General features: G+C 49.4%; 1 protein-coding gene across 4 annotated transcripts in view; it reads left to right on the top strand.

Annotated features, from left to right (window-relative positions):
* LOC149272843 (myotubularin-related protein 13) overlaps nucleotides 1-20,605 on the top strand; it is a 93,975-nt gene that overhangs the window by 42,719 nt on the left and 30,651 nt on the right. For 3 of the 4 annotated variants that reach the window (XM_089506668.1, XM_089506669.1, XM_089506667.1), the window contains exons 4-16: nucleotides 4,925-5,047; nucleotides 5,393-5,503; nucleotides 6,799-6,904; nucleotides 12,072-12,204; nucleotides 12,400-12,508; nucleotides 13,002-13,115; nucleotides 13,835-13,912; nucleotides 14,157-14,270; nucleotides 14,424-14,552; nucleotides 15,956-16,057; nucleotides 16,212-16,416; nucleotides 17,315-17,424; nucleotides 18,881-19,030. In XM_089506668.1, the coding sequence (XP_089362794.1) occupies nucleotides 4,925-5,047; nucleotides 5,393-5,503; nucleotides 6,799-6,904; nucleotides 12,072-12,204; nucleotides 12,400-12,508; nucleotides 13,002-13,115; nucleotides 13,835-13,912; nucleotides 14,157-14,270; nucleotides 14,424-14,552; nucleotides 15,956-16,057; nucleotides 16,212-16,416; nucleotides 17,315-17,424; nucleotides 18,881-19,030 (1,584 nt within the window). The remainder of the gene's footprint in view (nucleotides 1-4,924; nucleotides 5,048-5,392; nucleotides 5,504-6,798; nucleotides 6,905-12,071; nucleotides 12,205-12,399; nucleotides 12,509-13,001; nucleotides 13,116-13,834; nucleotides 13,913-14,156; nucleotides 14,271-14,423; nucleotides 14,553-15,955; nucleotides 16,058-16,211; nucleotides 16,417-17,314; nucleotides 17,425-18,880; nucleotides 19,031-20,605) is intronic. The other variant, XM_089506670.1, reaches the window with a different exon arrangement.

Below are 20,605 nucleotides of genomic sequence, written 5' to 3'. Positions count from 1 at the left end.
GGGGGCGGCTTTAATCAGAGCTCCCATAGGATGTGGCGGGTGGGCGAGTTTAAATACTTATGGAACCCGTTGGTCATTAGCTTTCCCCCCACGACCCGCCGATGAACAGAAATTCTCTGGAAGACCCGCTTTGCCAGCCTGCATCTTAAAGGCTCACGTTTGCTTTTCTATCAGACACTGAAGTTACTGTAAAGTCCGTCGCGTTCTTTAGCTGGAGAGGGAGAGAGAAAAACGCCCGATTTTTGTTTTTTGAGTCCTTTGTAGAAAAGCAGACCCCCCCCCCTAGATTCTCATGGAAAAGCTGGATGTTCTGCGGTTTAGAGATTAATCGATGCCCGCTCCATCATGTCTGCGAGGAGCGTCCCCCCTTCGCTCCATCGCTTCTCTGCCCGCTTCATCTGTTCTTGATATTCTCCGTTCTTATTGTTTGCGGCGTCTCCAGTGATACGCCGCGGTTTCTCCTGGAATGAGATGTCCTTCGACGCTAGGTGCTGTTTGCGATGGCCGGCTTGGCAAGGTATTCCTAGAAATTGTGAGGTGACGGCTGATCTGTTTTGTTAACGGTTTCCAAAAATGTGGGTTTTCCCACCCGTTTCTGTGCTATCTGGTTCTGGTTAGCTTTATGATGTGTTCTGGCATCGCCTTGGTTGGGTTCCTCTGCGTGTTGAGATTCATTCGCAGGCACATTCCGTGATCCTGTATTAACATGACCTCTTATCACGTGATCCTGTATTAACATGACCTCTTATCATGTATTGTGCGTAATCCGTAGAATCGGGGCTTCTGTAATATATAATCCCCCGGAGTGCGAGTTACCCCTCCGGAGAGCCTTCAGATGGTGCCGACATCTTCCACAGATTGGGACCTCTACAGCTGATGAATGAACAGAATACACAGACACGTATATATGTATGTACATATGTATATATATGTGTATGTATGTATGTATATATTACAGCTGTCTCATGCTTTGCCGCTGGAGGGTAATTAATCTCCGTAATATTTTAAGACCTCCGCCATTGGTTGAATCAGGTGTTGGGTTATTCCGTGAGAACCACAGAAAGAGACAGAAGTAGTTTGGGAAAGATGACACCTTTGTTGGCTAACTGATGTATAATGGATTGCAAGCTCTCGAGACTATCTAGGTCTCTTCTTCAAGCATGTGATTCCATTTATAAGGGGGCATAATACGCCTGAAGCAGAGGCCTAGTCTTGAAAGCTTGCAATCCATCGTACGTCATCCTTACCAAATTAGATGAATAAAATTGTGTTTTTGCACAGTAACGTTCTCGTTACACCCCATCAAGCGTCGGTCCGGGTTTAAAGCTGTTCAGTTGTTGGTCTGTGTCCAGGAGGGCCGTGGGAAGTGGAGTTAATGGGGGTTATGGTGGCCGGTAACGCATAGGGGCGGCCGATATTAACAAATGCTGGGGATACGACGAATACTCCCTGCTAATAAGAGATTTTATTCCGTGGAAGCGGAAAACCAAAAGCTAAAGCCGTTGGCAATGAGTGAACTGCTCCCCAATAATTAAACCGACACAAGGGCACCTGTCAAAAAGTTATATATATATATATATATATATATAATATATATATAATATATATACACACACAGGCGGTCGGGCAAACAGCGGCGTGACGTCCCCATCGCCCCGCATCGCTGAGATCTCCCGCTGCGTGTAACCGAGCGGCTCCAGCGCTTTCTCGCGTCGCTGGCTGGGAATTCTCTGAAGTTTTTTCCGGGTTTCTTTGCTCCGCGGGTGAGAAGCTCGTCCGTCCGGCTCGGTAATTCTGCTGTTGGAAGTTTTGTGTCGCAGCTTCCCGAGGCGTTCCTAGCGGCCGGACCCGGCCCGTCCCGTGTGTTTCTCTGCGTGGAACAAAACGCGCTGCTAGGAGGCAGATACTCCATTTATCTTTCTTGTTTCCTTGGCAGGTTTTAATCCTTCGGGATGAATTCTCTGAATTAAGAATGAAAACACTTCTTGATTCAGAACAGACCTGAAAGCTGAAAACATCTTCGCTCCGAGCGGCAACAAAACCAACGAGGCCGTCCTGGAGATACGTTGGTTGCTGAGCAATAAGCTAGGCATCGCGTCTTAATATAATTTATATAGTATGGAAAAAATCACGCGACACCTCATGCGTAGAGACCCCGCCGTTAACCGTTTCATTCGCTTTTATCAGCTTGGTGGCATTGCGAGGGCACGTTGTCCTGGGTTTGTCGGTGTTGGCGCTGACACCCTGTGCTATTACTATTCATATCATTGGCTCAGAGTGATAGGTGTTTACAATTATTAATTGTTTTATATAGCGCCATCAAATTCCATAGCGCGGACCGTTCCTGTTACTGTGGGGGATTAGGGGGTCGCGCCATCATGTCAACTTCTTCATGTTTTTTCATGATGACATCATGCGTTTCCCTGTGATGCTATTAAAGCTCTTGGTAAATAAGGTCTCGTTACAAGCGTCCGGCTTTTTCTTTGGCGGTTTACACTTTTAGTGTTTTCAGCCTGTCGATAAATCATAAATCACTCCCTGCGCCGGTCAGACACTGAAATCCGGGATTAAACCCCCTGACAGTCCGCAGCCCCTGCAGTCCGTTACACTAGCAACCCCTCGGCGATTGCCGCGCGTTTAAAGGCAACACCGGTTGCTAGACGGGCGATTGCTGTGAATTCATCTTCCCTTTAGATATACAGAGAGCCAAGCAGCCGAGTGACACCAAACAGATGACAGATAATGCGATGGAGCGGCTTACGCACAGAAAATGGGTTTAGCGATCGTTTAGAATAAACATATTATTTTGTAGTAATGAGTAAAACGCGGATTTCACTTTTGAACGGATTTCCAAAGCTCTTTTTCCAATTTCCTTGTTTTGGGATGAAGGCCGGTGTCTGCTCCCCGGGTTATCTGAAGTCCAGCGAACCCTTGGAGGCCCGTTTTATTTCTTCCATTGTGCAGCAGATGCTCCTCCGCTGGGCGCTCTTCATTTCATGTTCCTCTGCCTCCCAGACGGGTAATAAAACTTTGTCCGTTTTAAAGGGGCCAGGACATCCCAAGCGCGGGTAACGCGGCTCCACGCGGTGCGGGTAACGCGGCTCCACGCGGTGCGGGTAACGCGGCTCCACGCGGTGCGGGTAACGCGGCTCCACGCGGTGCGGGTAACGCGGCTCCACGCGGTGCGGGTAACGCGGCTCCACGCGGTGCGGGTAACGCGGCTCCACGCGGTGCGGGTAACGCGGCTCCACGCGGTGCGGGTAACGCGGCTCCACGCGGTGCGGGTAACGCGGCTCCACGCGGTGCGGGTAACGCGGCTCCACGCGGTGCGGGTAACGCGGCTCCACGCGGTGCGGGTGCCACGCGGGGTCGTTATCGGTCATTCGTTTATTGTGTCAACTGTCTGTAAACACTTGGCTTTGGCGGTCGGTGTGGGTTTTGCTTGGCGGACGGCGTGGGTTTTGCTTGGCGGACGGCGTGGCCTTTGCTTGGCGGTCGGCGTGGCCTTTGCTTGGCGGTCGGCGTGGCCTTTGCTTGGCGGTCGGCGTGGCCTTTGCTTGGCGGACGGCGTGGGTTTTGCTTGGCGGTCGGCGTGGCCTTTGCTTGGCGGTCGGCGTGGCCTTTGCTTGGCGGTCGGCGTGGCCTTTGCTTGGCGGTCGGCGTGGCCTTTGCTTGGCGGTCGGCGTGGCCTTTGCTTGGCGGTCGGCGTGGCCTTTGCTTGGCGGTCGGCGTGGCCTTTGCTTGGCGGTCGGCTTTTATTGATGGTCAGTATACACTTTTCTTAACATTAAGTCGATGGGAAATGTTCACCGTTTTGTAAGTCTGTGAAGATCAGGGGTCCCAGGAATATAGACCTGGCTCCGGGGAGTGCGACGAATGGGAACGGGAATAAACCTGTATGGTGGCCCATAGGGGGAATAAACCTGTATGGTGGCCCATAGGGGCAATAAACCTGTATGGTGGCCCATAGGGGCAATAAACCTGTATGGTGGCCCATAGGGGGAATAAACCTGTATGGTGGCCCATAGGGGGAATAAACCTGTATGGTGGCCCATAGGGGCAATAAACCTGTATGGTGGCCCATAGGGGCAATAAACCTGTATGGTGGCCCATAGGGGCAATAAACCTGTATGGTGGCCCATAGGGGGAATAAACCTGTATGGTGGCCCATAGGGGGAATAAACCTGTATGGTGGCCCATAGGGGCAATAAACCTGTATGGTGGCCCATAGGGGCAATAAACCTGTATGGTGGCCCATAGGGGCAATAAACCTGTATGGTGGCCCATAGGGGGAATAAACCTGTATGGTGGCCCATAGGGGGAATAAACCTGTATGGTGGCCCATAGGGGGAATAAACCTGTATGGTGGCCCATAGGGGGAATAAACCTGTATGGTGGCCCATAGGGGGAATAAACCTGTATGGTGGTCCATAGGCTAGACCTGGAAACTGGGATAAACACGGAGGAGAACATTTACGGTCTGGAGGCGACGTCTATAAATCAGCCGGGAAAATCCTAGACCTTAAATTCCAATCAATGTTATGAGAATAGCGCTGGTTAAGCTGCCGCCGCTCGCTGTAGGTCCTCCGGTTATCGCTTTTCATGCTGTTTCTCCCTGGTTTTGGTTTGTCTGAGACTTATAATTATATATTAACCCCGCGGCTGCCTCTGATTTTGCTGAAATTCCCTAAACGTTTGGTTTCTCTGTGGAATTCATTAGAATTTCTATTAAATTCGTTGACCGTTAAATTGTCGGGTCTTTGCCACTTATTGTCACCACCCCTACTTTATTATTTTGCTTTATTTTTCATCACAACAAAACCTTTTAGTAAATAAAGCCAAGAACTTAGTGTTTTAATATGTAAGGAAAAAAAAATGTAAATGTGATTTATTTGGGGAAAAGTAAAAATCGTTTGTTTTTCAGGGATCAAAGGGGGAGAACAGCGACGGAGAAGGCGACGAATCCGGGTTAATCCGACCAGCCCAAGTGTTTGCACCAAAGTGCTTGGTGTTGGTGTCCCGACTGGACTATCCGGAGATCTTCAGGGTAAATTAACCCAACGCGTGCCGTCACATCTCTTAATAAACCTCCAATTCACTAATCTCGCTTCACTTCACAGCGTGTAAATAAATAAATCTATAAATATATCACAAACCGATATGTATAGAAACCTCAAATCTGCCCGCGGATGAGGAACATCAGGCTTTTTTGCAGTTTTATAATCTCAGGATCCCTGCGCCTCTCCTATAGATTTTGTTCTTCGTCATTTGTAAACCTGTGTATGATGAGCGTTTAGGAAGCGTATTTAATAACTATATATATATATATATATATATATATATTATATACAATATAAATATATATAACTCATCGCTTGTTCTTACCCTGCAGGCCTGCCTCGGGTTGATCTACACGGTTTACGTCGACAGTCTGAATGTGCCGCTGGAGAATCTCATCGCCAACCTGTTGGCTTGCATCGTCCCGTCGGCCGGCGGGTCTCAGGTGAGTGCATGGCAGGGTCTGTCCTTCGCACCACATAGACTGGGTTCTGTAACTGGGCATGGTGGGCATGGTGGGCATGGGGGAAGGTCCTGTCCCAGAGGCCAGTCTGTACTGCGGCCAAATGGTCCTCGGATACGGCATTAAACTCCGTTACCCTCTTCATTGTTCGCTTTACTTTTCCTTTTTAAACCCATCTTTGTTTTATTCCATTTATAATCAGCCAGCAATAGACGTGACACGCGCTTGTAGTTTTTATGATACTTCTAATAAAACACTTTATTTTATACATTGGGGGGCTTTGAGCGCAGGGGGAGCCCAACCGGATCTCTAATCTGATTCCTCCCCAGTTATAAAACACGATACAAAGATTTAAAAGCAGCCAATTGGGAAGGGGGACGCCGGGTGCATGCTGGGACGCGCTAGCGCTCTATCCAACCAGGAAAAACCTTGTAATATGTCTTAAAAATGGGTTTCTAGTAAAGCGTGGAGACGGCTTTTACATTCCACTGATTATCAGTTATTTTACAATCTAACGTTGAGCGTAACAGCTGGACGGATGGACAGACAGACACGTGAATGAAGCTCTATATACAAAGTTACCCGAGCAAAGCGTTTACTCCCTGATTTTCTTTAAGTATTTTTATTATTCTATTTATTATTATAATAATAACAAAAAGTGTCTGTGTTTATTCACAAACATCTGCCCCTCGTGTCCTGAGCCGGCGCTTATCGCTTCATTTGCCCCTCTGATAATGATCCGCAGTTCTGGAATGTATTTCTCGCGTGTTTGGCCAGGAATCCCCTCCCTGCGCATGTCTTTTGTATTTAAAATCCTAAAACCATGTGTTTGGAAATTCCATCGAGCTTATCTCCCGAGCGCTAACCGCGCAGGTAATTACATTTGGAAAGATGTAAAAGAAGTCGTTCCGTGTAGAAGCGCCGCGTGTTTACTGAAACAACACGCTTTAAAGCCTTGGCCCGTGACCCAGGTAATTGAGTTACTATAGTCTGGGTGACGAACGGTTAAGGGCGATGGAATCGGACCCTCAGATATCTGCTTCAGGAATAATAGAAAAAGCAGCGAATTCCTCCTCTCCTAGATACATTTTAAAGCGTTTTGGCTGCTTTGCACTTAATGCGATGCCAGAGCGCGTCTACCCTCCGTAATTGGTGGGACCCCCGCAGGAATCATTTAACCCTTAAACTGCTGCATGCCCCGAGCATACGGAGCCCGTTATGATGTAACCGACGTTCAGACTGGAGAGCTTTACATCTCATGCTGAATTTCTTTGCAGAAATTGTTCTCCTTGGGGGCAGGCGACCGGCAGCTAATTCAGACCCCTCTGTGCGAGAGCCTCCCGGTGACCGGCAGCAGCGCGGCTCTTCTCTTCCAGCAGCTGGGTAAGGACTCCCTGTGTCACGTAGCGTTCTGTAATGTAATGTACACCGAATTACCGTTCATTCCGGCGTGCAACCTGACAACCAGCTCTCCTTTCCGCACGTGACGCCGCTGCGCTCGTTCTCTGGATCTGCTGATACGGCGTCTGCGCGTTCGGGACGCGTTGGAGCCGAGGATCGTGTTAAAGATGGTGACGGTTTTAGCCTTTATTGCACCTTTAGAAATGGCTTTAGAGCCGGATGTTTATCGCTCGATTTATCCGACAAAACTGCCTTTATGGATGTGCCTGATGTGTATATATTTCCCCAGATTTAACTCTCTATTAGAACCAATTACATGGCGAGTATGCGTAACGCGCAGGCACGTGTGTATATACCCCCTCCTGCACCCATTCACGTCCGGGATCGGTGGGCATCGGTGAAATGTTCTGAGCTGTAATGTACATTAACAGCCTGCCCGAGGGACGGCAGACGGTGATCAGCCGGGGCGCTCGCTGCCTGGACTCCGGTCCCCAAATCCCATTACAGTATGTTTCCCCCGTGCCTGGAGCAGCGTTACGCCACCGGGCAAACCTTTCGAATCAAGCCTCGGGATCCCAAATCTGACGGTTCTCACAATGAATGCTTTGTGTCTTTGTGTGTCGGCTCGTGGGGCGTTTATCGCTCTGGAGTCATGTTTAATGAAGCCGAAGTCGCCAGCCGGAGAGAGACTTTCCTGGTTCCTCGAGGTCCATGACTTACTAGAGCTCACGGATCGCATCGCACCGCAACGCACCGCATCGCAACGCACCGCACCGCAACTCACCGCACCAGTCCCTCCTAATGCAAGTTTGGCTATTGATCCAAAAGCTGCGTTTTTAAGCACTTTCTGAGCAGCCATAGGTGTGGGGGGGTATGATTGAAGCTCCTTCCTATTAGATTGCGCCCGTAGGGATTGCGCCCGTAGGGATTGCGCCCGTAGGGATTGCGCTCGCCGCGTGGAATCCGGCCTCTGCTGAAGCGTCGGAAACAAACTTGGATTGTGTTTTTTTCTGTGAGATGAGGGCATTTTGGTCACTTCAGTGGGTTTGGCTCCCGTTATCCAAGGGAAGGTATTTTTTCCGTGCCGGCGTATTTGTGGAGATGTTTGTAAAGCCGGCGTATTTTCAGCGCAGTTATAATACTGACAGGCAGATTATTACAGTATACTTGGCACTGTACAGTATGACCATTAAACGGCTTGTTGGGGGGGATTCACACAAAAGAATAGAAAGTCTTGTTTACCTTCCCCTGTGCAGGTATGATTTTAAATAGCGCCATCGTATTCCGCAGTGCTGTACAATGGGAAGGGTCAGGTGTGATCCCCCTGCGTATAAAGTGCTCCTTCAGACCACGGGTACCTGCATCGCGCATGGAGTGAAACCAGCCACGCTCCTGAACTCATCCGCTTAATGTTCTGCGTTCTGTAAAACCGACGCGCTTTCCATTCCATTTCTCTCCTGACAGGACTTCTCGCTCATTCCTCTTGTGCTGCCCCAGATTATACGGGGTGTCCCCCCACCGGTGGGTTTCTGTAAGTCAAATTGTTATATACTACTTGCTATGTCCTGTCTACCCATTGTACAGCGCTACGGAATTTGATGGCGCTATATGAAACAATAAATAAACATAATGTCTCTGCTCCAGCCGTTCCCAGCCGTGTGATGTTTGGGTCTGTGATCCGGTGAGATGTTTGCCGGTTCGGCAGCAGTCTCAAAACCCTGAAAGCAGCGAAATGTCTCGTGGATCTTCCCGGCAGTCCCGTCTCACGCCCGTTATATGTCTGGTTACCGGAACGTGTGACGTACGTGAGTCTCGGCTTGGTTACCGAATATCCCAGAGACTCCATACGTTGTCTCACGCCTGGCTTTGGGGACTTGTGTTCATTTCTGCCGCCTTGACGCGTCGGGTTAGAGGCGCAAACTGTTCAGATAATTCTCCTTCCCGAATACCCGTCGCCCCCTTGCGCTTTGCTGCCAGTTCTTCCAGTCGCTCTTCATCTTTCCCAAACCCTCTTAAGCCTAAACAAAGAGGCCCGATAAACATTCGTGGCTCCGGTGTAATTAGCGATGGAAAAAAGCTAATTGTGTGGAATGCTGCGGTGACCACGGCGGAGTCTGCGAGGGTCCGCGCTGCGTGTAGCCCCCCGACGCGGGGTCAGCAGAAAGCACCATCTGTTTATCCAAGAGCTGAGATCACACAAGCACCAAGAATCCTCATTCAGACGATTTCATTCCATCGGCGGATTCGTGTGCGTGAATTAGCAGAAAAATACTGCGTTCTCACATATTGTGTGAATTGTGGAACGGGCTGTGGATGAGGCGCTGGAGTTCTGGCCGATCCGGTATCTCGCGACGCAATAATTAATTATTATTTAATAGTAATTTTTTTTTATATTTATAGTACGGAGGCCGCAAGTCACCCTCACGCTCCTCTGGTCATCCGTGTTCCCGCGCTGCGGGTCACTTTTACCGGTTTGCTGGGCTGCAGCCCGGGTTTCTTTCTTTTTTCCCGGTAATCCTTTCTGTGCTCCGTTATTGCTTTTTAATGGCTGTCATATGGCTGTTTAGAGCGCGTTATGAGTTAATAATGAACTCCCCGTGTACTGGCCGGTGCCCGGTGAGCTCATCTCCTTGGGCTGTCAGAAGTGGCTCGGCTGGAGATGGTTTTGGGCGGGAGATCTGGTGGAAAGGCATTTACACGATCCGACAATGCCAAGCTTTGCTCACGACGGCTATAAAAACACCCTTTGGTAACTTGGACCTTTACTGGATCTTTTACCCCCCGGTATAACGGGAAGGGGCAGGCGGGTTGTGTATGAGATGCATTTGTATGTCGATCAGCCGTAGAAACGCATAGAAAGGCAGCGATGAGTTCTTTCAGTCATCCCTTTAATGCCGTGATTATCTGACCTCTCCAGGATAAAGTATTTTCGTTCTTCTGGCTCGGGAGCGTTTTCGTGTTGACGCCAGAATACTTTTGATCCGCAGGGAGCCGTCCGCATGTGTAAGATCTGCAGAGTTCACCGCTTTATAGGAAAGTATTGCCAGTAAATTATTTTCTGGCCAATCTGATTTCCCTTCGCTGCTCCGGAACGTGCGGCAGGTTAACGTCCCCGGCGTCGGCACAGGCGGTGATTCCCGGGGGTCTCAGGCGCTCTCGCTCATATGGCTTGTAGAGGTTGCCATCTTGCGCTGTAACCCCCCCCCCCCTCACTCTGATTGGCCGCTGCTGGAATGCCAGGATAATAGGGTGACCCCGGCCGGGGTCTCGGAAGACACACAGCCTCTCGTTACTACATTTGTGGAGTGGAGAACGTTCATCGGTAATACAGACGTAACCCCCGGCCCGGTATATTGCAGTCATTTCTGATTGATTTATACATTGTGCCAGGTTTACGGATAGGAGGATTTTTTCCCCGTTGGCAAGAAAATGAAGTGCAGGTTTCCAGGTTCCGCCGGGATTTCGATGTAACGTTCGTTTCATTCGAGGCCGATCCATCTGCTCGCGTCGGGAAGCCTGATTGTAATTGGCGGCGATGGCAGAGGTAGTGGGGGTTTTAAACATTAGAAGAGAATGTTTTGTGTGTGATTATCGCGGGTCCCCCACGCGTTTGTCGCGGTCGTTTCACCGAGGCTGCACACCTGCATTCTTCCAGTGACCCACCGCAGCGCCAGCAGCGCATGCTTTCTGCTTCGAAGATATTTGGTTTGTATCGAGGGGCGGCTTCACCCCAGCAGAGCCAAGAGCCCCTGAACCCACCTGCTTCGCTCTCCTAAGGCTCTGGAACCAATCAGTGTCCACCACAGGGGTGGAGCCACTCAACGGGAGGAGGAAACATGCATTTAAACGAAAGGCGTCTCCTGCTACGCGAGTCTGGCGATGGCCTCGGACTCTCCCCCGGGGGTCTGTCCGGAGGGGTCTGTCCACAGGGGTCTGTCCTTCGGTGTCGGCGGGTCTTAAAAACAGTCGTCCGTAAAGGGGCCGGAAATGCTGAATGATACAAAGATATCATCTGAGATGGATGATCTGGAAACGCGTCGATGTAGAATTTAAACCGAAGCGTGTAGAAGCCGAGGGGGAAGAGATGGAGATGATGGAATGAGTCTGATAATATTTTAGAGCACTGATTAAAATGGAGACCATACCGGCCACTTCTCACGTGGTTAGTGGGACTCGATGGTCAGATCGTCACATAGAAGCTAAAGTGCCGGTTATCCCGCATATCCCTGCAGGTTACCCAACTATATGGACTCCGATCTGCAGGGGGCTCCCCAAATCACCGTCCCCTAAACAGACCGTGATCTTCCTAAACCTTCCGAAGAGGATCTGTTGGAGCCGAGGAACCCTCTGGACTCCTGGGCTCCGTCTTTGGGCTCCTCAGCATCTTAGGATCTCCTCTCGCCTGCAGGACTCTTCATGCCCTCTTGACGTTTGTGACATAGCTCCACAAATGTCCCACATGAGAACCCCCAAAATATAATTGTGTCATTAGGACCTTTATTCACTAAGCATGCTGTTAAAGACACGTGGATGTCCGTCTGCACACGGCCATATAATCACACGGTTTGTTTTATAAACCATTTCCAAGCAGCGAACGGCTTGTGTCTGCTTTCATTCCTCCTTCAGAAAAGAGTTTTCGGGGTCTGAGCCCCCCGCAGAGTCCGTACATCAGGATTTATTTTCCTGCCGCTATATTTAGATGTGGTTTATATATAGAGAGCCGTTTGGGTTATGATTGTGTTGATGGAAGTGCGTGTCGTTGATGCAAGATGTTGCTTACATGTAAAATTCCTGGAGAAGAGATGCCTTGAGATCCATAAGATCAGAGACACACGCGTGTAACATGTGGCGGAACCAAACTGCGCAAGTGACCCCAACGCTCGAGAGGGTGACGTGTAGCTCAGAAATACCCCTTACTCGCAGTCGAAAGGGAATGAGTAACCCCAAAGTGACCGGCGAGACCCGACATCCATGCCGAGCCCTCGGTGTTCGTTCTGCGGGGGGCAACGTGATAATAAAGGAGGAAGCCGAGCCGCAGCGCGATGAGCCTCGAATCCTGCCTACAGCTCGATGCGTTGCTTCTTCTGATCTTTTTGTGTTCTTACTGTGTATTTTTATTATTTTTTAATCTTTCTTTTTTTTCCTCTAGGAATCCAAAACGTGCTCAGCCTCTTCTGTGCGGTTTTGACCGAAAACAAAGTCCTTTTCCATTCCTCGAGTTTCCAGCGGCTGAGCGATGCGAGCCGAGCGCTGGAATCCCTCATGTACCCCCTTAAATACAGGTGAGATTGTGAGGCGGCGGGCTTTTAAAGGGACATGCGCTGATTATTATACATGTGTAAAAGGATTATAAACCAGCCATTTCTGAACCTTTCTCTGCATCTGACACTCAAGCCGTATTAATACGGTCTTCGAGCCGCATGCGCGCGTCCTGTGCTTTTCCGTGTCCTTACTTAACCGGCGTCTTTATTTTGCAGTTACCCGTACATTCCCATCCTCCCGGCGCAGCTCCTCGAGGTGCTCAGCTCCCCCACTCCTTTTATTATTGGGGTCCATTCAGTATTTTGTAGCGAGATTCACGATCTGGTAAGTGTTATCGCTCCTGCGCCGTCTGCATGGAGTGCGTGAGTAGGTGAGGGAGCGTGTAAGTGTGCACTCCCTGGGTTAGTGTGCGATGCATGTATGCAGCTTCTTCAGAAAGCCTGCTTGGCAGTGATGGGCTGTATTCGTATGGACGGAGTGTGAGTGGTGTCGGATCGCACCGATTCCTCCCATACGCCCCGCTGAGAAAGCCACTTGGGGCCGCGGTTTTGCTCCTTCGTTTCCATGCGGCTGTTTCAGGGGGATAATCGCGGGTGAATGCGGACACGGTGCCCGCGGTCTGACACGGTATGTTCCTGCGTTATATGGGGAGGTGAGTGACTCCCGGGCATGACTTGCGCTGGACACCGCATTTAATGCTTTTTGTTATTTATCGAGCAGCCCCGCCAATAGCCTGCTGTGTGTTTCCGCTGATTTCTGTTGTCATTATCTGTGTGATTTTGGGTTTCCACACGCATTAACCCTCCTTCTCTTACAGCTAGACGTGATCATTGCCGATTTGGACGGTGGCACAATTAAAATTCCCGAATGCATCCACTTGTCTCAACTTCCAGAACCTCTTCTCCAGCAGACGGTGGCCGCGCTTTCACACGTACGTCAAATCTGCAATCTGTCAAAATCTGGGCAAACGCTGATCCCAGGTGCAGGGATGGACTAAGATTAGTAAGGGGTTAAAATTGCCTCTCTACTGCTCTGCGATATACATTGACATCTTATAAAAACATGGCCCATAGTATAATGCTTTAGTCACTCTTTAGGAGTTACCTAGATGTTTGTACATGGGAGTCCGGGGGGTTCGCTTCCCATGTGCATCTACAGGGAGTCCTCTCTTTGGGTCCTCCTGGGTCCACGGTACAGGGTTCGTCTCTGTGGGGTCCTCCTATGTGCACAGTACCCAGAGTCCTCTCTGTGGGGTCCTCCTATGTGCACAGGACCCGGAGTCCTCTCTGTGGGGTCCTCCTATGTGCACAGTACCCAGAGTCCTCTCTGTGGGGTCCTCCTATGTGCACAGTACCCAGAGTCCTCTCTGTGGGGTCCTCCTATGTGCACAGGACCCGGAGTCCTCTCTGTGGGGTCCTCCTATGTGCACAGGACCCGGAGTCCTCTCTGTGGGGTCCTCCTATGTGCACAGGACCCGGAGTCCTCTCTGTGGGGTCCTCCTATGTGCACAGGACCCGGAGTCCTCTCTGTGGGGTCCTCCTGTTTGCACGGTACTGGGGGTCCTCTCTGTGGGGGTCCTCCTGTTCTGGGATTCTGCTCTCTCGGGTTCTCCTTCCATACTCTGTTTCAGATCTTTTTCTGTGTTTGCAGATCCTGCACCCTGACCTGGAGGTGGCAGATAATGCCTTCCCTCCGCTGCGCACCTCGAAGTCTCACGTGAAGATGCTGGTACGGATGTTTTATTATTACTGCGTGTCTCTCTGTTCTGTATTGAAGAGTTTAGGCAGTCCCCGGTGGTCAGGCAGTCCCCGGTGGTCAGGCAGTCCCCGGTGGTCAGGCACGTTAGGGATTTCCTATGCTGGTCCTATAATCCTCATCCCGCAGCAGAGGTTCAGAAGAACCTGTGGGGGAAGCCGTGTGTTTACCATACAGGAGAAGTCACATTATCTTCAACTTTCCCCCCAACCTGCAGGATAAAGAGGTGCGAGCCGTCTTCCTGCGATTATTTGCTCAGATTTTGCAGGGATACCGATCCTGCCTCCAACTCATCCGGATCCATGCAGAACCGGTCATTCACTTCCACAAGGTGAGCCGTGTGCCCCCCGGGGCAAAATCCCCTCTGTCCACTTGTGACAGAGAGATGGGGGGTAGCGAGAAAGTTTAAATGAACTCAAATATGGTCATGTTTTAAACACCTGGGTTCTGATGAATGGCTCTGTGCTGATGCTTCTGTCCGCAGGCCGCCTTCCTGGGTCAGCGAGGGTTGATTGAGAACGATTTCCTCACTAAGGTCCTGAATGGGATGTCATTCGCCGGCTTTGTCTCAGAGCGGGGGCCGCCGTACCGAGCCTGCGATCTCTTCGATGAGGTATGGTGCTGCACTTCAGCGACGGGTCACCGGCCAAATGCCTCCATACCGAAACATGTAATACGCATGCTGAAAACACGCATGATCTTAAGGAGCTGCACTGGAAACTAATGCTGAAGCGCAATTTAATAATACTGAATTTTGACCTGGTGGTGTTTTTTGTGGGTTTCTTACTCACATTCTCCAACATATATATATATATATATCTCTGTAACATAATTGCAAAAGGAATTGCAAAACGTCAACTTGGATCGGTGAACACAACGTGCATCACAGGAGTGATGGGAGTGATAAAGGGCCATTGGAACACAGGAGTGATGGGAGTGATAAAGGGCCATTGGAACACAGGAGTGATGGGAGTGATAAAGGGCCATTGGAATACAGGAGTGATGGGAGTGATAAAGGGCCATTGGAACACAGGAGTGATGGGAGTGATAAAGGGCCATTGGAACACAGGAGTGATGGGAGTGATAAAGGGCCATTGGAACACAGGAGTGATGGGAGTGATAAAGGGCCATTGGAATACAGGAGTGATGGGAGTGATAAAGGGCCATTGGAACACAGGAGTGATGGGAGTGATAAAGGGCCATTGGAACACAGGAGTGATGGGAGTGATAAAGGGCCATTGGAACACAGGAGTGATGGGAGTGATAAAGCATCTCTGTACGCCTATGAAGAGATTCCATAAAAAATCGGCCATTTCCAGTTAAAATAGTCATTTACAACATTAACCCCATCTGTGCTGGATTTCTGATCCATTTCATGTTATTTTAATGGAAAAAATAGCTTTTCTTTCAAACAAGGGAAGTTTCTAAGTGACCCCAAACTTTTGAGCCTGCAATATATATGTACGGTATATATATATATATATATATATATATATATATATATATATATATATATATACACATACATACATACACACATACATACAATGAGGGTTCTGTTTGTTGTGCAATAAAAAGCCTCGTCCGTTCACCTGTTCTGTAAAATGCTTGCTGATGGGCTTTGGATGGAATGGTGGTTTGGTGTAGACAACTAGTTAAGAACTTCCAAATGGGATTCCTGGGAACATCATGTCGGAGTCAGAACACTTAAAAAGAGATTAATCAGCCGTAGCTTGAGACGTTTTATGGATTTAAATAAACTGCTCAGAGCCGATAAGATTGATGTTGTGTTATGATTCTGTATGTAGATCGCGCATGGCCTGTAACTCGTAATATGTGGAATTAAACCGATTGGAACCGGGCAGACATCTGGTTCCAGTTTTGGCCAAAGTCCCGAGCGGAGATCTCTCACCAGGAGCTAAATAGTATCTAAAAGGCCGAGGAATCTCAGGTCTTTGGGATGGCAGGTTGTGTGATTTCCCATTTGTTTCATGTCTTGATTTATTTTTTTGCCAGTTGGTCTCCTTTGAAGCTGAGAGAATAAAGGATGACGAACAAAGCAGCCCTCGGGAGATAGTGAGACACGTCAGGGAGCTCGCGGAGCAGCTCTTCAAAAACGTAAGCGTCCTCCTGGTTAGGAGATCCAAATATTAGCTTTTTACAATCATCGCCTGCGCACGTCCGGCCGGGAATTCTGTCTGTCATCCCGACCTTCTCCAGACTTTGAATAACGAGCGTTTCCAATAACACCATTTATTTGAATTCTGTTCAGGAAAATCCAAATCCTCACATGGCATTCCAGAAGGTTCCGAAACCAACGGAGGGGTCTCACTTACGTGTCCACGTGCTCCCGTTCCCAAAGGTTAATGAGCCCCGGGTGCAGGAGCTTCTCCAAGAGGCGCTCAATAAAAGCCAGAACGCCTCGCTTGCCAACCGGATAGACAAGAAATGCGTGGTCCCGGCAGGGTCGCCCGTTGGTAGGTTATTAACGAGGCTTCGCTCGCTGCGTTATTACGCCGCCGCCGCTGTTAGATCGTTGGGAACATGTATTAGTTACACTCGGAGACGGGTGATTTAATACGGGCTCATCACACACCTGTCCGGATGGCCAAAGACCAGTTATCTTATTAAGGGGTTAATGGGGTTAATATGTACAGAGGGCACTCGCACCGTGCGCACGCTCCATGACACGCTGCGATTAGTTTACAGACGTGACCTGGGATCCGCGGCGTTACCAACCCAGGCATCCAGCGAGAACCTGCCAGCTGTCAGCATTTCTAGCAGCAGTCCCTGGATTTAACCAGCGCAGCCCCCAATACACATAGCATGTATTTATGTTCAGTCTTTGTGTTCGTGATTAAGCCTTTACTTTCCTGATCCTCTGCGATGCTTCTCATCAGCAGTAACCTGATGTAAAGCAAGCGAGTCGGATTCTTCCTATAAGTTACGGGAAGCGGTGGGTTTCGGCACATACACACGTGTTATATTTTAGACATGGACACGGCTCCTTCTGTTAAAACAAGATAGATGCGTTTGTCTTCGGGAACATACATGACTTGCGACACATGTTGTGGGCGGTCGGATGTGTCTCCTGCGTGGCGTTAATTTGGACCCCAATGGGCCACAAAATGAATGTAAAAGACCCCAAACTGAAGACCATGTATGTCCATCCCCTCCGTTATAACATCTAATCTGAGACTGTGGCCACGAGACGCGTGTTCTCCCCGTGACCTTTCCCTTAATGAAAAACATCCCCAGCCGCGTCTCAGGTCCTAAGACTGGAATTTGCTGAGATTTTTCTGTGTTTAGTGGAATTTGCACAGTACTGAAATGCCACGCTCGGGGTATTCATTCGTCTCTTCTCCCTTCCGCCAGTTTCCATCGTGGACAAACAAAGTTGTGTTTTTAACAGCGCGCGGCGGCTGGAGGTCGTCCGGAACTGCATCGCGTGTGTCTTCGAGAACAAAATCCTGGACACGGAGAAGGTAAATCCCGCTGCTGCCCCCTTCTTATACAAAACCCGGCGCCCCGGCGGCCCACTCTCTAAATATAATGTGGAAATACCGCGTAGATCCAAATACTGTGGCATTGACCCAGGAAAAAGGTTGTGGGTCGGTACCTTGGACCCCAAATCATTTGCTTTTGTCCTCCTGGATCTGCCGCGTGTGCGTCGGTCCCGTGTAAGGAGCGTGTTGGGAGATGGTCCGGAATACGGCATTCTGACTGTAAGTAGCGTGAGCGATTCTGACGCAGACAGCTGCCTTTGTATCTCGTGTGAATTTCTTGGCGCTGTATATTAGCGGCTCTGGAATTTTCCCACCGCGGCGTTTAAAGCGCGTTTCAGAGCGGATCGGTTCACATCTGTAGGTAGTGTGGGGGCCGTGATTAATGGCATGCTTTGCATGTTACATTGCGATGTCATCGTGGTCTTTCTGTGACTTTGTTGTCGTTTGTCATGTCTGCGACACTTTATTTTTACTCTGAGACGCTGCCAACTGCTTAATGCCTCGTCCGTCACTCATCTCCGGCGACTTCAAAGCCTCAGAGCCTTATAGAAGGCCATCTTGTAGGTTTAGAAGAGCACTCTCTGGTCATACCCCGGCGGAGACGTTCAGCACACACGGGGTGCCATACGATTCTGCCCTCTCAGGGGCCATCCCGCCAGTAACCGGCATTACATCGGAACACTAATGGATTATATCTGGGAGTCGCTGTGTGCGGGGAGGACGGATGAGCCGCTTCTCAGTATATATTTAGACTCGAAACACTTGGGTAGCCCCACTTACTGCAGCCGCCTGCGATACGAGGAGCCGCTGTGTGACGGAGAACACGCGGCCTGCGCCGTGCCGGCCACGCTTATAACATATTTAGGACACACTTTAAAAAAGGTTCATCTTGATTCCCCCATCAGTCTTCCTTGTGGCTGCGTTAGAAGCTCAGACATTAGGAATACGTTCCACGCTTCCACTGCACCTTCGGCACATTATCTGCGTCTCGCCCGCCGTCCGCAGAGCGTCTCGCCCGCCGTCCGCAGAGCATCGCGCCTCCCGTTCAAACTCCCTTTCTGCGTTTAGGATCGCGATTCCGTAGGGCTTTCTGACGCTCTGTTTGCTGGTTCTGGTTCTTCCATCAGAGGTTACGATAAACCTGTTTGTTCATTAAAATGAATAACGTAAAACCCGGACCGTCGGAGCCGGCGGGATGCTGCGGCACATTTTTCCTGCACAGAGTAAATATTTATTCTAGATAATCAACCGGCTTTATCGACATAATTTTATCTTTTGCCTCTGCAAAAATGTTGCATTTACGCACGTTAAACAAATAGTTTTGATGTCCAAGACCCCCCAACATACTTTCAAAGAATAAAATGGGCCAAATGTGTTATTGACTGAACGGCGTGTCTGTGACGCGTTTAGTGATCCGGCTTCTCTTGTTTTTCAGACTTTGCCGGCTGCCCTGCGAGCTCTGAAAGGAAAGGCGGCCCGGCAGTGCTTGACGGAGGAGCTCGGGCTGCACGTCCAACAGAACCGCGCCATTCTCAGCCACGCGCAGTTTGATTACGTCGTGCGCATGATGAACTGCGCGCTCCAGGTACCGATACGCAGATGTGGGCGCTTTAATGTATCACACGGCCCCCGGCCCTTGCAGAGCGCGGCACTGTGTGAGCCGTGTTCTGCGCTGGTTTGTGGGCTGGGAATGGAGTCTCTGACCGCTGAGATATATTATTGTATCCGATACAAGCTGATATATAGCGGCCGCCGGGCGTGCGGGGAGAGTCGTTAGTGTTTGATCCGTAACCCAGGACATCGTGCGCTCCCTGCCTTAGTGCACATTATGAAGGGCCGACCCCAGGGAGCATATGGCTGGTTTGACAGCTTACTAATTTCACTATACATTATACAGGGTCGGCTCACCAATTTCATTACACATTATACAGGGCTGGCTCGACAATTTCACTATGGGTTATACCAGGTGGACTCGATAATTTCACTATACATTATACAGGGTAAACTGAACAATCTCACTATACATTTTACTGGGCTGGTTTACCAATTCAAGTTTTGATTATAAAAGGGCCTTCCAATTTAAGTATGCATTATACAGGGCCAGTTTAGTACTTCCTGCAGGAGAAGCTCCCAGGACAGAATAACTGGTAGGTTCGACGGCTGGACGGTTCTAATTTGCCATCCAATTTTTTTCTTTTTTTGTTCTGTGCTGATTCCCTGCTGCTTTCTGAACACAAACTTTATTTCCGGAGCTACGTTTCCCCGAATAATCCCTCTTTTCCCTTCAGAAATATCGCAAAAAAAAAAATAATAATCCTAGTTTTCCTTACAGAACCCCTGCGGTTTTATTTATTTATTCGTTTTTTATGTGATGGATTTGATGTCTGATAGAAGCCTGAATAAGGCAAATATTTGTAAATCCGAGGATTTCTTATGAACGGCGAATGGTTGCGTAACGGTCTTCAAATCCAAAACATTTTTCCGCGCTTCCATAAACACGGGCTTAGAAAAGCGGTTATCGGTTCCGAAGCGGCTATACGTTCATAGAACAATTTTAATCTCTTATTTACAATTCCGGCATGATTTACTCCCAGTTATTAATCTCTTTGCTACCCCGGCTTAACGTCCCATTCCGGACATTTTTAGAAGGCGCTGGGAGCCGTGGGTTTGATGGTCGCCATCTGGGCCTTTTCCTTACAGAGATCTCGATCGGCCCACGGTGGCCCCGGTGCCTCTCTTTGCGAGTTAGCGGCCTCCCCCCTTTTCCATTGTCGGCACCCAATTACCCCCCCCAGGCATTTAAAGGGGCGAACCCAGCCGCCAGGGGGAGAAATCCAGATGCCCTCATTGTCCGTGTATTACAAGCCCATTAAGGGGTAGTAGATAGATGGTCTGCCACGCCAGCACAGCCTCTCTTGGTCATTGTTTAGAATTTAGGGTAAGGGCTATAATTTCGGGGGGGGGGGGGGGGGGTGACATCACATTGTGTGCAAGAAACAGACTTTTTGAAAACCTTTTTACATTTTTATTTTTTTTTGTATAATGGGTCATTCTGTTCGTATTCTGAACAGTTTTCATTTTTTTGCTGAGCAGCAAACAACTTGAGTGGATTAAACGTTCACCGCGAAGCCTGCCAAGAAAAGATCATTTTTAAGGCCCC

Source organism: Sceloporus occidentalis, unplaced genomic scaffold, assembly GCF_023333645.1.
Source record: "Sceloporus occidentalis isolate IW3139 unplaced genomic scaffold, rSceOcc1.0.p SCAF_410, whole genome shotgun sequence".
Taxonomy (NCBI): domain Eukaryota; kingdom Metazoa; phylum Chordata; class Lepidosauria; order Squamata; family Phrynosomatidae; genus Sceloporus; species Sceloporus occidentalis.
The sequence above is the reverse complement of the archived record's forward strand: the minus strand, read 5'-3'. Positions and strand labels throughout refer to the sequence as shown.